Raw genomic sequence first — 17,084 nt, 5'->3', positions numbered from 1 at the left:
TAAGCCCCGTGTTACTGTATCGTATCGTATCGTATCGGTTTTTAAGGCAAAAACACTGTTGGATGTTGAAGATTGAGGAATGACTATGGATATCGGCGGCACAACACAAACGTTACATCATCAATAAAAACAGAGACTCTGCCAATACAGTACCGCTGATTGATATTACAAATCGTTTGTTTGCCAGTGTTTAAACGGGAAAATGTAAACAAAAAAGTCCTAAAAAGAAATTTAGCACGGTTAATGGGGCATACGCTTGTCAGTAGCCCATGACAATGCAACGTGTTTATTCATGTCTTCTGGGTAGCGTGGTTTTTTCGCTGCCAGTCAGCCAGTGCTAGTGTACAGTGTACTTCTTTGTGTTGTCTACCGCGTCGTCGTCGCTTATCATCCAATATTGCACCTGTTTCTGGTTTCTGCGCTCTTTAGACGGTCGTCGGTGTCTAACCAGTACCATCAGCAGTTCTTCCGCAGTGCTCATCTTGGTATACACGTCGGTCTCGTTCTACTCTTCAAACACGTTCGCCGCATTCAAGTCGTTTTCGTACTCGTACTCGTATTCGTATTCGTAGATTCCAGTGGTGATTTTTTCATTTTTCGTTTCGCTGTTTTTTTTTCTTTTGAACTGTGTTGGTTGATTTTTTTCCTCAATTGATTTTGTTTCAATTTTTTGTAGTTTCGAATTTTTTTATCAATTTTTGGAAATAGATTTTTCGTGTTTAAAATGTCGGAATCGTTGAGTTCCATTCGACTCAAGTTACCTTCGCGATTTTCGTGAAAATATTTCGTGTGTTTTGTCGTATAATTTTGGTTTCAAGCAAATGGTGTATGTATGGAAATTGGTCTCGTATTGAGAACGATATTTACTCGTGCTAGATGATGGATTACTCGTGTATAAATATTATATTTTTACTTTTATTGTATAACGTGAGTATTTTTTTAAATATTTATTTCTATTATATTTACCATAAGAAAAGACCAATTTGGAAAATAATTGCTAATTTTATTTTTCATGATCAATGATCATTTTTGTGTGTTGAGGCAATATTTTTCAAAATTTGATCTATGATCATACTTATTACTTTTTTGAACCAGTACTCTCCGATTTGAAGGAAAACGATCTAGATTGAAAGAGCTCATCCTAAAATCTCCATAACCATCGAATTTAAAGGCCCTAAGGTTCATTTTTGGACCCTAAAGAACGATTTGAAATTTCTGGTGAAATCTGAAAACTCCCTGGAGGCTCCAGAAATGTAAAATTGCGATTGTTTTCGAGCTGGGTGATCGTACAGATACACTGGATGATATCTTGCCAAAAAAAACACTAGTTCTATTACTTCTTCAAAAATTTGATTTCATTTTCTAATTTTTTCAATTTGATCAAAAATTCAATTTTGAATTAGCACACTTGTAGAATTTCGCGATAATCACCTAAAACGGTCGAGAGGATGTCCAATAAGCACCGATCAATATTATTAGTTCTCAAGTTTATTATTGACCCTTCTAGAGTGATTTGAAATTTCTGGAGAAAATTTAAAAATCATACTGGAGGCTCCAGAAATGACCCAAAATTGATAGTTGTTGAGTGTGGGAGTAGAATTGAAAGAATTATTCACGTTAGTTCATTCTGCTAAAAAAAAATTATATTTTTTGGAAAGCTTAAAATTGCCCTTTGAAATGGATTTTTTGATTTTTTACATTTTCAAAAATTCGCCAAGAAACGAAAAAAAATGAACTTGAGGACCTGAAATTGTGATTACAGGGGTCTCTATTTTCCCTTGACCTGCCACTTGAGGAATCTTCAAAAAAATTATAGGTAATGTTCTGAAAAAATTTGCAAAAATTAAGTAAAAATGATAAGTATGTCAACTCGAAGAAAATGTTGCAAAATAATGTACCTAAAAGAATTTTATCAGAAAAAATGTTTGATGGATGAAGCCAAATTGGGAAAAATATTTCAAACTTTTTCTTTGCATGTAAGTATTTGATTTTTCTGAAATTTGCTTACCTACCAATCGAATTTGGGGACAATACGTATTTTCAAAAATGGAAAATTACAACGTGAATCCCAATGTATTTTTTAGAGACGAATAAAAAAAGTTTTCAATTAAACTAGCCCATTTTCAAAATTGGAAGAGCCCTAGGCACAAATATTAAATCGAGATGTACAAATTTGAGTGACCTATTTTGTGTTTTTATGGGTTATTTAGTTTTAAAACTAGACCTGCAGTTTGTTATAAAACTTTTTTCGATCATTTTTAAAAGTACCCACATCAGAATTATTAGATAATACTTATTTTAGAGGACATTTTTCGATGTTTTTTTTTTCAAATTATGACAGGATTGAGATGAAAATTTTATTTGAAGTATCTTGAAATAATACCCCATTCAATTCCTACTCTCCAATGTTAAGATAGTTCCTACTAGTAGTTTTGCTGTTCTCTCAAAACTCAGCTCAGTTCAGAGGTAAGGTCCAACTCTGAGGCCCTGATCTAACTGTTTTGTGTAGCTCCGTTCATGAAAGTGAAACAAAAACTCAATAGAACCCTGAGCTTGGCCAAAAATGTATACAATAAAGTCCAAGGTCAATCAAAAAGGGTGTCAAATCGAGCTAAAATAATTTTTGATTTTAAATTTAGCTCTAATATAAAGTATCTCAGATTTCAGGAGCTTTGGCTTCAAGATCTAGACTTTGTATAGGTAGCTCTTTAGATTGAGAGCTTGTCTAAGACCTTGGAGAGTCTTCGTTGCTTGCTGATCCAAAAAATTGAAATTTTTGATATTCAAGTCCTTAATACTCACTGGAAAATATATGCAACAGCTCTATGTCACTTACAGAGGAAATGTAGAATAGCTGAATCAAAATCGTACTTTTCGATTGAAAATTGAAAAAAGAGACAATTTTGTACGTTCTTTTAGTTTTATTTGAAACTTTTTCTTTACCCATGTTCTAGAGATATTGCAGAAATATTGAACCAGTTTTCAAAATTATTATTCATGCAATTCAATTTTTCAATTTTCAATAACATTATTTAGCCAGCTAGTTAGGTACACATTTTAATTTTTCAATGTTACAAAGACACTTATAATTAGCTGAGAATCCCTATACCGGTTTCAAAAATGCTTATTCATGAGAACAGTTTTGATATCATCTCTGATTATACTTACATTTGAAATACTCTTCTTTTCATTCGAATTTCTTTAGAAGAAGTAGCCTTACGTTTTATATGTATTATTCCATGAGCAGTTGAGCAGTGAGCACCCTTTGGGTGGAATTAAAATTTTTTGAGCCCAATTGAAAATTTAGCCAAAAACTAAAGGCTTCATTCCAGCTCAGCTTCGTCCATAAAGTTTGATTTGGATCTTCAATTTCGTTTTCAAAAAAACGATGATCGTTTTTATCTACTTATTTATTTAAGGTTGGTTATCAAAATTTTCATCTTCCTGAAACCTGATCAAAAAAAATTAAGCAGATGACAATTAATTAAACTTTCACACGATGTGCAGTAAGAATTAATCTTTATTTAAAAATTAACTCAATGAATTCGTAAGTAGGATTTGGTTATTCAACTTGGAATAATTTTTGATAGTTAAATACGACACAGGTAGGTAAGTATTGTGCTTACTCAAATAAGTATACATTTTTTGAAAATTTTCCTGAATTTTTACATTTTAATACCTATCTGTACGGGTATTTTTACCTTCAGTCAAAAAATGAGAAAAAGTGTTCAAAACATAACCTCTTACTTGCCTAAACCTTGAATCCGAAATAAATACCTGTGTAACAAAACAAAATGAAAATCTCCTTTCGATTAATTAAGATTATAAGAGTATGGTACCTACTCGAACGAAAAAGTGATATTTCGCGCAAAAACGCATGCGACTTTTAAAATTGTAGTTAAAAAAGCAATATTCCCGTTAACTTTGGTTCAACGATTGTTGAAAAATTAACAAATGAGCGAAATACGCGAAATAGCAATATTTCAGTGACAATTAATTGAGGATATTAAAGTGGCATGTGTCGCGGCATCATTACGACGACCGAGCTGGATGATGAATTGATCAACGGGTCGTGTTATTTTTTTTTCTTCTTTTTGTTTTTATTTATTCGCATTCCTTTCCTCAAACCGCGAATTTTTGTTCGTCGATAAATTAGTCTAAAATTATAAATGCAATTTTTCTATGCTAATGCTGAAAAAAATCGCAAAATTCACGAGGTCACAAAATTATGCAGAACTATTAGAAGAAACTATGGAGCTAATTTTATAGGTCAGGAAGAATGTCTAAAATAGGTATGATTATTGATTACCTACTAAAAATTTGCTTCTTGTGATGACGACACTCGTGAAAATTCAGCAATAGTCTCCAGGTACATGAATGGGAGGGAAAGGAGAAGGAATCATAGCTTGAAATAACCTTAATGATTATTATTCCTGCTAGGTATGGTACATTTGAAACAGAATACTGTATTGTGGGGTGAGATTGAACGTTTTGGTTTTTTTTTACACTCAAAGTTATTCTCGAGGCTTTCACGATTTGGTGCATCTACGTACGATAGGGTTCGCTTTAAATCAAATTGATTTTTTTCCAAGGTCATTGACCTTGACAAAATTAGAAAACAAATTGACGAAAGTGTGATTATGATTAAATTACCCCACAATACGTTACTTAAGTAAGGTTTCTAACTCGTTCACTAAGTTCAGGATACCATAAAAAAAATAAATAAAAATAGTTTTGTTGGAGCAAAAGTTTGGAGTACGTACCCGAAATTTATCTCTTTTTTTGCTCCTAGAAGAATTATTCTTCTACCTAATCGATGAATGATAATTTTGATTGGCGAAGAAATTTTCAAACTGTAGCATTATGATGAATTTTTATAAAGTGCTGATGTAAGAATCTCGCCCAATAATACGAATACCATAAAATAAAACGAATGCCAAATAAAATATTAAAAAAAATCGAGTTCAAAGTTGAATTAAAGTTTCAATTTTTCCTGATCTTCTAAACTTACCTACCCACATATCAAAAAATTGAAAGTGAAGGCGACTCTTCGACAATGTACGAAAGTTGACCGACCTCTTATTGTTTAAAAATGATTCATCGTTCATTCTGCAGTGTTAAAAAATTCACAAAAACTAAATTTATCGATTCCCTTATCGATTCCCTTATCGCTCTCCATCTTTTGCAGATTAGTACCAAATCAATTGCATAATGTAATTCTAAAAAAAGATACAGAAAGGGTTGTTTTCATTTTCTTCTTGAAAAATAAAAATCATGCAAATCATTTTGATATTATTTTTATGAAAAAAATTGCAAATTACCAAATTTCTCTTAAGTAGGTACGTTTTGTTTTCAGAAAAAATATCTCAATTTTGGGAAATTTTCAACTCATGAGATGACATTTTCGTGCAGTTCGGGTTTATTCTTTCATTTTTATAAATCTCAAGTAGGTACCTATGTATTTCTCGAAATTTCATTGGGCTGACAAGAAATCTCATTCCATGACATTGTTCCATTTTTTGTGGATTTTAAATTTTTTTTGATGGATTTGTTTGATTATTTCTGCACGAAAATATCATCTCATGAGTTAAAAATTGTCCAAAATTGAGATATTCTTTTAGAAAACAAAACTCTAGATCGCAAAAAATGTGCATGTTTTGGATGAATATTTTTTAGGACGTTTCTGATTTAATGAAAGTAAAGCAGAGACAATACATTCATTTTAAAATTTTAAAATTGATTTCCTGTCAACTTAATTGGACATTATTTCGTGCAAATTTGCCAGGGATGAAAATCCTTAAAATGAAACTTCAGCTTTTGGCTTTTAGCTTGAAATTTCAAAATTGAAACTTTGGCTTCAGCTTTCGGCTATCTCGATTTTTAAAGCTTGCTTTAGCCAAACTTTTGGCTTCCAATGGCTTTTACTTATATGTATTTTCAATTTAACAGCTTTCAGCTATATTTCATTAAGATTTTAGCTTTAAACTTTTGGCTTTAAGCTTTTGACTTCAAACTTTTAGCTGATACACCACCAATTTACAAAAAAAGGGGATTAAAAATTAGATCAGGTACATTGATTTCATAATAATTAGTGATAGTGAGAATATTCATTTGCTAGAATTATTTTCTTCTTTTTTTTTCATTTCATTAAATCGCATTAAAATAAAATTGTATGAAATTTTTTTCATTTTTTTGTTTCTTCTGAATTTAGAGAATTCAATTCTGCAAAAAAGCCTTTGAAAAAGCCAAAAAAAATGAAACTTTTGGCTAGCTTTTGGCTTGGAAAAAATGAAACTTGCAAACTTTTAGCTTTTGGCTTAGTGCGAAAATCTGCTCGACTTTCAGCTTTCGGCTAGCTTTTCATCCCTAAAATTTGGAACATTTGGCAAACTTTTAGTCAATTTTTCATTTTTTTTTATTCTTATGCGAATTCAGCAACCAATTTCTTTATGATTTTTATGCATGTTTTGCAATATTTTTCCAAGTTTTGAGCGATTCGAGTATTTGGCTCAAATTTTTTAGGCATGAAATAAAAAATGAATCCTGCTAAAATGAGAGCAGTTTTCACACGTGTAGTTTGAAAGAAAAATAACGTAATTAAATGGTCTATTTTTGACACAAAAAAAATCAAAATTTTTTTTCCAAGCATGAGAAAAAGCTGGGCATTTTCATATTTGGAGTGAAAAAAATCAATCTAAAATTTAGCTAAATGATCGAGAAAATAATAAGTCTAAAATAATGAGGCGACGACAAAAAATGTTGAATAAAAAAAATTTTTGTCATCTCACAATCGATGGTACGGTCGGTGGTCATTTTTCAATTTCCAAAATTCGAAATCTGATTTTAAAAAATTTCCTGGTCCGGAATCGAACTAAAAATGTTGAAATTCTATATTTTTTTTAGTCCATTTTCCTAAAGAGGAGAGGGTAGCATTGCGATGATGAACTTCCAATCTATTTTCTATCACTGTAAGTAAATGGAAGGGTATCCAAGAAAAATTTTTAAAAATCAACTTGGGCCAATTTACCTATTTCTACCCTGCAATGGACAATGACCCTTTACCAAGTCATTTTTGAATGCTTTTTCGATTTTTGTTTATTCGGTCTGGTCATTTTTCTGTTGGTTAAAATATTCAACTCGATCGTTTGTTCCCATAGAAAAAAAAATAGGATCTGATCAGATCAAACTGGAACCAGTAATCTTATCTGATCTGATCAAAATTAATCATTTTTCGTTAAATTGGTATAGTTTTCAATTTTTTCCCCTGGGATTGTGAAATATAGAACTAAAAAATCCTCTGAGATGAATGTCCTTTGAAATGTAGAAAACATTGAACTTCGAGGCACTTATCTTCGATCCAGAGACCATTCAACTCAAGATTCTCAACCTCACATGCCATCTCATCAAAACCACCAACTCCCTGCTTTCAATAGGTACAAAACTCATCTCGATCAACTAGTCATACATGTTTTTTTTTTTTTGTCACCTCACCATGAAAATTCAACCATCATCTCCTACGCAACTTTCGATTGATTAAAAATGCTCGCTAAAGACATTTCCTATGCTTACAGATTTCAGGGTTAATGTTTTATCCTTGAACTTGAACTAGAGAATAGATAAAGGTATCCAACTCGATATTCTCGCAATCTTACATAATATAAAAGATACCATCAAAACGACAAATTCTTCGTTTAATGAACCCATACAGCTTTCTACATGCTCACACACGATGAAAATTTGGCGATAACGCGACCCTACGTTGCTCACACTCCCACAGACAATTCGATTAATTAATTGATCCTCAAGAAGATCTAAAACATAGATTCACAATCGACCACGCCATTCCTCTCATTACAAATTGTAATCGCGACGGGAAAAAAATATCACTCGCTTATCCTACACACCCATAAGCTCCATTATAAGTACTTAGATTTAAACTCACGTCATCATAAACTTGTAAAAAGTATTTTAATTTCATTAATTATCCGTATCTAATGGACGAAGACGCGAGAAAGACGAAGAGCTGATCGTAAACCTTGACGAAGTGATCTTCATCGTATCGAGTGACTTTTTTTTTTCATAGATAATCTTCAAACGCGCGGTTCACTTCAGCTTGTGTAACCGTTTCATTAATTTTCGTTAAGGTGTTGATCTTCGTCCTCGTCGTCGTCATTCTATCTTTGGAGCCATAATGTAGAAGGGAAAAAAAACACAGAGAAGGAATTTTTATGAAAATAACGTTATAAGATTCGAATTACCATCAAAATTTGTCATTATCCGTTATCTTCTTTTCGAAAGGTAATTGTTACGGCAGCAGAAAATACTTGGTCACAAGTTCGAATATCAACTTCCGTTAACTTTGTAAATACCTAGGTAACTAACTGGTATAAATAATCATTCCGGACACATTGATGGGTTTTATTATTCCTCCACTTGCTACCTTCTCTGCAGTCCCTTCCATTGATAAAACAGACTCTCGTCAATTTCATCGCCAATTTTCTCATCTGTTCGATAAGCTCATTATAGTAGATATAGGTAGTTGATGAAGCCAAAAGGGTATCCATTGCGATCACACGATTACTCACTTTTTAATCGTACCTACACGTATAATTAACCTAATTTGATCGAAATTCTGTCAATTTGATATCCCTTATTCGATGGCTACCGAAAATCTTGCGACCATCAAAAATGCCAATCATATAAATTTATGATACCGACGACTCGACTAAAATATACTCATCCAGCTACAAACGATCTCAAATAACTAACTGTATCGTGCCTCGTCTTCACTTTCCTGTCACTCGTATTTTTTTCCGAGATGGTTTCGAGAAATTTATAAATCAGCGAATTTTTTGACTTTTAAATACGATCTCAGCGTGAGCTTTACGAACTAAGTATAACGAGCATCGAATGCTCCACGAACCTCTCGAACGGTTACACGAACTCGAATGACCTTGACATTCATTACGTATTTATTTCTTTTCCGTATTTTAATTTATTTCCGTTTTTTTTTTTTCATGTTTCAGTTACACAATGCATTTACTCAAGATTACGAAGGTAAGTGTACTATAAACCTTATAGAAGAATATTTTACATTTTACAAGCTGCATTTTCCATTTCAACCTACACCTACGCGTATATACGATTGTACACGTGCATCGTGTCGTCGTCGTACTTATAATATATTTTTTAAAAAATGTAGAAAATTTTCTCCTACATATTTAACAAGGCAGCACCACTTACACATGCGATGCTTTCGCCAGTAAAATTTATTGCCTTTTAGGTGACCGGTATTGGAGATTATTTCTATTTTTTTTCATCTATTTTTACACTCATTCTTTTTGCTGTTTACCATAATTCAGTCATTTAGGCCACTCTAACGTACCTGTAGACCTACAGGCGCACGCATTCCGCATCTAAAGGCATACACACGTTTTCCGTTATTTGGTATTTTAACGATTGCGAAATACATAGGAAAAAAAAGTAAATCATTTACGATTTAATATAGAGATAAGAATCCGCACACAAAATGAATTTCAAGTCGAAATATTAACCATGTCGTATTATAGGGTAACTAGGATACCTAGACTTATGTAGTACTTCCGGTAAATGGACAGAAAACGTGAGTGAGATGGAGACAGAGGTGCAGACTGAGGGGAAAGATAGATGAAGATATGATCTTTGACAATGATGGAGATTGGTAATAAAAGTAATTCAATTGTCATGTATTTTGGGAGTTGAAAATTTGTACGATTGATGACACAAGTAGTAAAGATTCGAGTCTTCGAAGTGTTCTTCTCGTCTTGAAGAAGCTCAACAAAAAATCTAGGTACCAAAGTTATTGAAATTTTTTGATGAAAATCATTTTAAAGAGTCTCCGAGGGTAAGATGGAGGTATTCGCACTCTCGTTAAATTAAATAAAAGTCAACCAAAGTGTTAGTTTTGAAATGAACCATTTCCAAAGAAATTTTGAGTCCATCTCCCCTTCCCAGCTCGATTAATAAGATCGTATTGTGTCCAAAATTCAATATTTTCCATCTCTGGAGGAAATGAGCTCAAATTTTGATGTTTTCGCGGCATTTTTTTTAATATAAAAGGTTGCATATTTAGAATTTTTGGGAGGTGGGAGGGTAAAAAATGTCAAAAATTTTTAAAGAGAGATGAGCAGAGCAATTTTTGCAACTTTTTGAACTGTATTAGCACAATTTTTTTCGTAGTCTAAAATCAAGTTTTCTGGTCCCCTTTGTACATTATGAAGCCTTAACAGTTGGATTTTTTTTTAAATATTGGAATAAATCAAAATCAGTAAACATTTTTTGAAAGTTTTGCATTTCAGAGTCAGAACTATTCCAAATGACGCTTTTTAAAAAATTCTTCCACAATCATCCTCACAATGTTGATCTCCGTCTTATGACTCCCCTCCCCATCCCCTCCTTAAACAAAATAAATTTATTTTTGATAGCCCTCTTTTCAAAAAAAAAAAAAAAAAAAATTATCCTCGTTCTATGTTAGTCTCAACCTCATGTAAGGAGCCCCAAGTTGAAAAAAATTAAACAAAAATGAATTTTTTTTGAAAAGTTGCTATTTTAGATGAAAACTTTTCTCAACAATCTCCTTTATGAGAAAAAACCTCCCTCGGTCTTTCCATAAAAAAAAACAATGTTACCCAAGAATTGGAAAAAAATGAAAATATTAATAAAAGGCAATTCTCGTGTCAGACTTCTTCTAAATAACGAAAAAACTTTCATTGGCCTTTCAATCAATGGTAATTTTTTGTATAGGTAACCCGCCCCCTCCCCACACCTCTCCTCTCAAAAAATGTCAAATTACGAAATTCTTTAAAATAATTTAAAAAATTGAAATCTGTAAGGATTTTTTGAAAATTCTCATTTCTGGTCAACATTTTTTTTGGAAAGTCTTATTTTCATCCTATCTTGGTCCATCTTTCAATAATATTGACTTCGTATAGATGCTTTCAAAATTGAAATTTTCAAATTTGAAATCTATTTAGAAAATTTGGAAAATTTTTCATTTTTAGTAAAACTTGAAAAATATTGGTTCCCTCGTAAAGTGAAGCTCCCAAAATTGGTTAAAAAAACAAAAATGAAAAAATAAAAAGTTGAAATGTGGAAATTTTTTTGGCAATTTTTGCCTTGAAACGTTAAAATTAATTTATCTGTACTTAGGTAGGTACCTACCAATTTTTCTAATTTTCCAAACATAATAGAAAATGAAGAGGAGAAGTAGGGTTTAATTTTTTGAAACGTCATCAGTGGCGAATTTTTACCAAGTAATCTAAAAAATTTTGAGACGGTTGAGGGGAGGCTTGTGAAGCTATACGGTCACAGGCTCAGAGCAAGAAGAGGCCCCTGGTTTCACTTTGAAAATTTTGTTGACAAAAAATTTGAAGTAGGTAATTAGGTACGTAAATATCTACCAGACATATTTTGGGCCTCATGGTCTCCAGGAAAACTGAGGAAAGGAAATTTAATTCCCCTAAAAATTTTGAAAATTATTATTTTTGTATTTTTTGAACGTTTTGACCTCCCACTGGCTCTTTCTGCCCAAAAACTTGAAAAATGCATAAAAAGTGATTTTCAAGGAATAACGTTGACTTCACAGGGTCCATTTCAGAAGATATTATTTCATGTGCACCAAAATTTTTCAAAACAATGAAAATTTACCAGATTTGACAATATTTTTGATTTAAAAAGTTGGAACCCATGATGAGCTGGTGGCAAAGAGGAGGAATTTGAAATGTTCCAAAACTTGAAAATCGAACACTTCATTAATTTTTAAACATTTTACTGTTGAGTTGGTTTTTTCAGCTCTAAAAGAATTGCACTATGCCCTAAAATTGCTGAAAAAATATCGGAGCATTTAAATCTCTACTCCGAGTTTATTTCAAGTCGCTCATGTCCCAAATCAGAATTTATGTGTCATTTCAAGTCATAAATCACAGACTTGAATTGGGAAAATTTTGTAGTTTCCAAATGGAGGGAATTTTTTTGGGGTATTGAACTCACGCCCCCTTCCAGCTGTCACGTTTCAAGACCCCTGTACCTTGAACATGATGGAAGTACAGTGTGTATTTTTGTATTTACTTTGATTTCTTAGGTAGGCTAAGTGATAAAAAAATTTATTAATTGAGAAAAGTTTGTTATTTTTATGCATTTTGGGACACATATTTCCTTCTTCTTAAACGACCCTCCATAAAAATAGAGAAATCTCCCGAGATGTTCAACACTCACGAATTCTTCAAGTTTCAGAATCATAAATCTCTTCTTTTTCTACCGTCAAAATCAGGAATGGAAAACTGAAATCGGATTTCCTGGAATCGAAATAAAAAAAACTGGAACTGGAACAAAGTAGATATCTATTGAAAATAAGTCAAACTAAACACAAAAGGCTGGGTCATGGATCTATTTTTTTTTTAATGGGGAAAAAAAATTAAAAATCAAACCTTATTTACTATTTTGCGGGGGGGGGGGGATAGAAAGACGATTGTATTACTATTTACAGAATTCCCCAATTTCCTGAAATTGACATCCTCGGTTTTCCTCTGCTTTCCAGGTTTTCCAAAAGATAAACACCCTTTTGCCACACTCTCGAGCATAATAAGGCTTCAAACTTTATCGAGTTCTGGCTCAGAATACATTTTATCCGTAAATAAATAAAAATTGCATTTTACAACAGAAAATACTCTCAAGAGGGGAGCTTGTCCCTCACCCATTTGTTTTCAATCCAACCCAAGTTTCACTCAAACGAACGAAAACGAGTTCATTTGGTCACATTGATGTGATGAGTTTAACTTTTAGCTCCCTTTCTCTTATATGATAATTTTACCACGATATCGTTGCTACCTAAATCTACCTACCTACCTACCTATCTACCTACATACGTGTATTCCAGTTGAACAAAAAACAAAATCGAAAAACTTCACGTGACCACGTCATTTAAAAGCAATCAAGTTGGCAAAATATCAACCTAAAAGAAGGATCTAAGAATATATAGAGAAGAAAAAAAAAGTAGCACCGTCATGTCACGAATTACCATCTCGACGAATTGAGGGAACGCGACGAAAGCAAAATTATTTGTTTTTATGTTTGGAGAATTTTAATAACGTTTTTTTTTTTTTTTGAAATCCCCTTCACTGTATTCTTAATTCGAAATACGCGAGAACGTTATTCGAAAAAACAAAACCCGTTAGAACAATTTACTAATCTTTTATTTCGATCTGAGATGATCGAGATTACCTCTGGTGTATTTGTTTATTCATATACATGTACCTCTATAGTAGATCTCAAGCTACTAAGTTTTATTCAAATGATACTCATAAGTTGCAGGTATACACACTACACAGTGTACCTACTCTCTGTACTCATGTATGTTGAAATATCCTATACCTAGATCGAAATATAGAACGCGACATCGCGAGCATCGGTATAACGATTATCATTTGATCGTTGTTGACCAATAATGCTGGAAGCAATAGCGTATAGCGTAGGTAAATGCCGATCGGATAAGCTAATCAAATATATTTCATATGCCTAGATATGCTCTCTGCTCTTATTATACTGTCTATAGAATATCTTTCCACCTCGCGATAAATCAGTTTAACCGCAGTAACCTAACCGCATCCGCAATCTTCGATCTATTCGGTTTACCTATACTTAGCAGAGCAGTATGACAAAAAAAAACAACAATAAAACAATGAGCTACCTTATAGTTCGAATTGTTAATTAATAAGATTCAAGTTAAACGTAGCCGAGCACGTTTCCCATAAAAAGGAGTACACCGTTTACCGCACCCTTAGTGGAAAAAAAAGTGCAGGCGAAACGAAATAATTAAATAACAATGATAGATGAATATACGAGTATATCTAAGCTATACGAAGAAAAACTTTGAAACACGGAAAGGCCATTCACTATAAGGGCAATAATCGTGACACTGACTAGGAGATTCTGCAGTGTTCGTAGCACTTCTACGAGTACACGATGTCAATAAGATAATAAAGATACATGTTCATTCAGTCACCTTTTTAAGTGCTCACTTTCGAGTTGTTAAATAAAAGACAGCAAAATTGATGCAAAAAAATGGCAAAGAGAATCTATCTGGAACGTGGTAATGAATTCAATTGTTTATTACTAATTGTTTCTAGGTACCAATTCTCTTCTCTCTTTCCTTGATCCGCAGAAATGCAGATATCATGGTTATTGCGGAAGGGGCCGGACAAAATAAAAAAACTTCTGTCTGAAAGTTTTATTAGGTAATGTAAAAAGTATACATCGTACTTCATAAGTTTGCTGGGGAAAAAAAGAAGAAAAGTAAAGGTCTTTAATGTTATCGAGGTTAGCCAAAAAGTAATTATCGAAGTGGCAGGGGTGCAAAGAGGGTGAGTCTAACGAGCTCATTTCCGTAAACTAATTATTTTTTTTGTACGTCTATATTTTTATCCAACAAAGGGCTTTTCACTTGAGGACTTTTTTTTCAACAGACAATGCTCGTAAAAAATGCTTAAATTATTCAAAATATGGTCTCAAAGAATACAACGTCGTAGTAATAAAATCTGTAGATTTTAGCTGAAATTATTTTTTCGGGATAAAAAATTAGGATTTGTAGGTAAATACATTTCTTGATCTGTTGGTTATTTATTTTTCTCACTTTTTTCTTTACAAAAACATGAGATTAGAACTCGAAGAGTGCCTCCCAAAAAAATTTAGCAGAAAATTGTGGGTCCTACAAGGTTTTAATTTTTTCAAAATTTTTCACAAATTTCATAAATTTTTCAGAATGTTCTTAAATTGATTAAAAACGTGAGAATTGATTTTGACATGAGTGGGGAACGTCACCATTTTGGGTGAGAAAAAAATCTACTTTTTGGAGGAAAATTTTTTCAAATAAATGTCTCAAAATCCTGAAATGTGCAACTGGTTGTAAGTGAGTTGATTCCCAAATGATTTTTTAGGAATCGGGTGTAGTCGAATTGATTCCCATGTACCTAAGTTTTTGCCTGTGCAGTGTGCATATATAATTGATCCATTTCGTGGGCATTAGGTTTTCATACTTATTAATTTTTTTTGTTGAGTGCCACTCGAGAGCTAAAATCTGATAAGTGAGTGTCAAATTTTGGCACTTTTCTTCGACATTAGACGGGATGTATTTTTGAACATCTTCTTTTCAGAGAAAAAAAAGACGTCTCAAAATCTTAAGACATGCGATTGAGAAGTTACAATTCTGAGCATTTTATATTTAGATCATTATTTTAAGTACCTACCAACGCACTTTTTGGCACCTTTTGGTGCTAAAAGAGTTCCAAAATCTTGAAATTCTTGTGAAAAAATGTATTTTATAACCCAAATTTTGTCGTAAAAAAAATACCACAAAATATACTTGAAATCTCAGTAACCAAAATTTTAAGCACTGGCGTTCATTTCCAGATTTTTGTAAATTTTTTTAAATTCAAAAAATTTTAATGAGCTGCTATTATGATAAAGTGAAAATGAACGAGAAGAACCAATGTCAAATGTGAATAATAATTCACTACAATTCTCTTATCACTTCAAATTCAAACCCAAAGTGGAATCTCCAGCAAGTTTTAAATCTTCCACAGCGATTTGAAAATTACTCTGGAAGTGTCTCAGATAAACCTTTTTTTTAATGGTACCCCAGTCTGGACTTGCCCGGAGGGGGAAGTATATTGTTATTTGACGGGACACAGCTTATTATTTACCGGAGGGGTTTATCTAATAAGTCTACATCTTAATAATAACAATACATCTTAGAATCTTAATTATCCAGGTTGCATTATATTGATGTACAATACAAGCGACTTGTTGTTGATTGATGGAGGGAAGGAGGGAAAAGGGGGGAATGGATTATTTCGGCTTTATAGCTTATCTACAAGCGGCTGTGCCGAAACGGTGGACTGGTCTGCCATAGCCGCTCTGCTTCCCACAGCTTGCGTACCGTTGACCACATATATTCCAAGTGAATGGGATTACTGATGTCCAGAGGATCTGCAGGATGATCGGCTGCGTGTAGATGGCATTTAACGAATATGTGTTTCGGCTTTTCTATTTTTCCACAATCGCAGTTGGGTGATGGCAAACATTTGAACTTATGTAGAATATAACGGAAGCAGCCGTGCCCACTCAAAGCTTGGTCAAGGTAAAAATCAAGTGCGTGAGCGCTAATAGTTTTTGTAACATTAGGAATAATTCTGTGAGTCCATTCACTGACTTCTGAATTATTCCATATCTGTTGCCATTCTTTCATGGTAGCGGCATGAAATTTGGTGTTGAGCGATGCGGCATTGCCTCCAGGCCAAGGTAACATGGGTAAATGGCAATAATCTGCGACTGGATAATCGTTTTTGAGAAGCCATTTTACACTCCTTTCGGCGATGTGCAGGTGGAGAGGGTGGACATTGGCGATTACCCCGGCAGCATCTCCACTGGAAGTCCGGTAGAGTCGAGCGATATTTATGGACATGCGTCTTCGGATTCTTATCTCAGATAAACCTGAACCTTCATTATTTGATTGATGTTTTCTGGAGATCCTCGCTGCTGTTTCAAGACGTTGAAAAGGTTTTTTTTTTGTTGAAAAATTGTCTATCAAAATTCATAAAAATCAAAAAAACCTTTCAATTCGAAATAATATGATCTGAAGCATTAAGACTGCCAGAAAACCAATCAGGTATTCAAAAATGAGAAAATGCTCTAAAAATTACTAAAGAAATTTCCAACTTTCGAAATCACGATCAAAATTTGTATGAAAAATGTTCACAAGGCCGCAAGAAAAATTTCGTAAAACTTTCACTTTTTGAAAATCGTTCTAAACAAAAAATTCGCTCAAAACTAGCCCATTGAAAATCATCTCAAAATCATAGAAAAATTACCTATACGTAATTGAAAACTGATAATAGTATTCCTTATAAAAATCGTCTAAAAAATGTACCAATATTCGAAAATTCTTCAAAAAAGGATTGAAATCCCGTAACAGTCACGTCAAAAATTCACAAAAATTGTGAAACTCTTACAAAATTGGAAACTTCAAAATATTCCAAATTGCTTTTTAAGTT

General features: G+C 32.9%; 1 protein-coding gene across 1 annotated transcript in view; it reads left to right on the top strand.

The window, feature by feature from the left end:
• Nucleotides 1–333: 333 nt before the first annotated feature.
• LOC135840452 (uncharacterized) overlaps nt 334–17,084 on the top strand; it is a 68,168-nt gene continuing 51,417 nt past the window's right edge. The window contains exons 1-2 of the mRNA XM_065357003.1: nt 334–927; nt 9,027–9,057. Of these exons, the coding sequence (XP_065213075.1) occupies nt 877–927; nt 9,027–9,057 (82 nt within the window). The 5' untranslated portion in view covers nt 334–876. The remainder of the gene's footprint in view (nt 928–9,026; nt 9,058–17,084) is intronic.

This window comes from Planococcus citri, chromosome 3, assembly GCF_950023065.1.
Source record: "Planococcus citri chromosome 3, ihPlaCitr1.1, whole genome shotgun sequence".
Lineage (NCBI taxonomy): Eukaryota > Metazoa > Arthropoda > Insecta > Hemiptera > Pseudococcidae > Planococcus > Planococcus citri.
The sequence above is the reverse complement of the archived record's forward strand: the minus strand, read 5'-3'. Positions and strand labels throughout refer to the sequence as shown.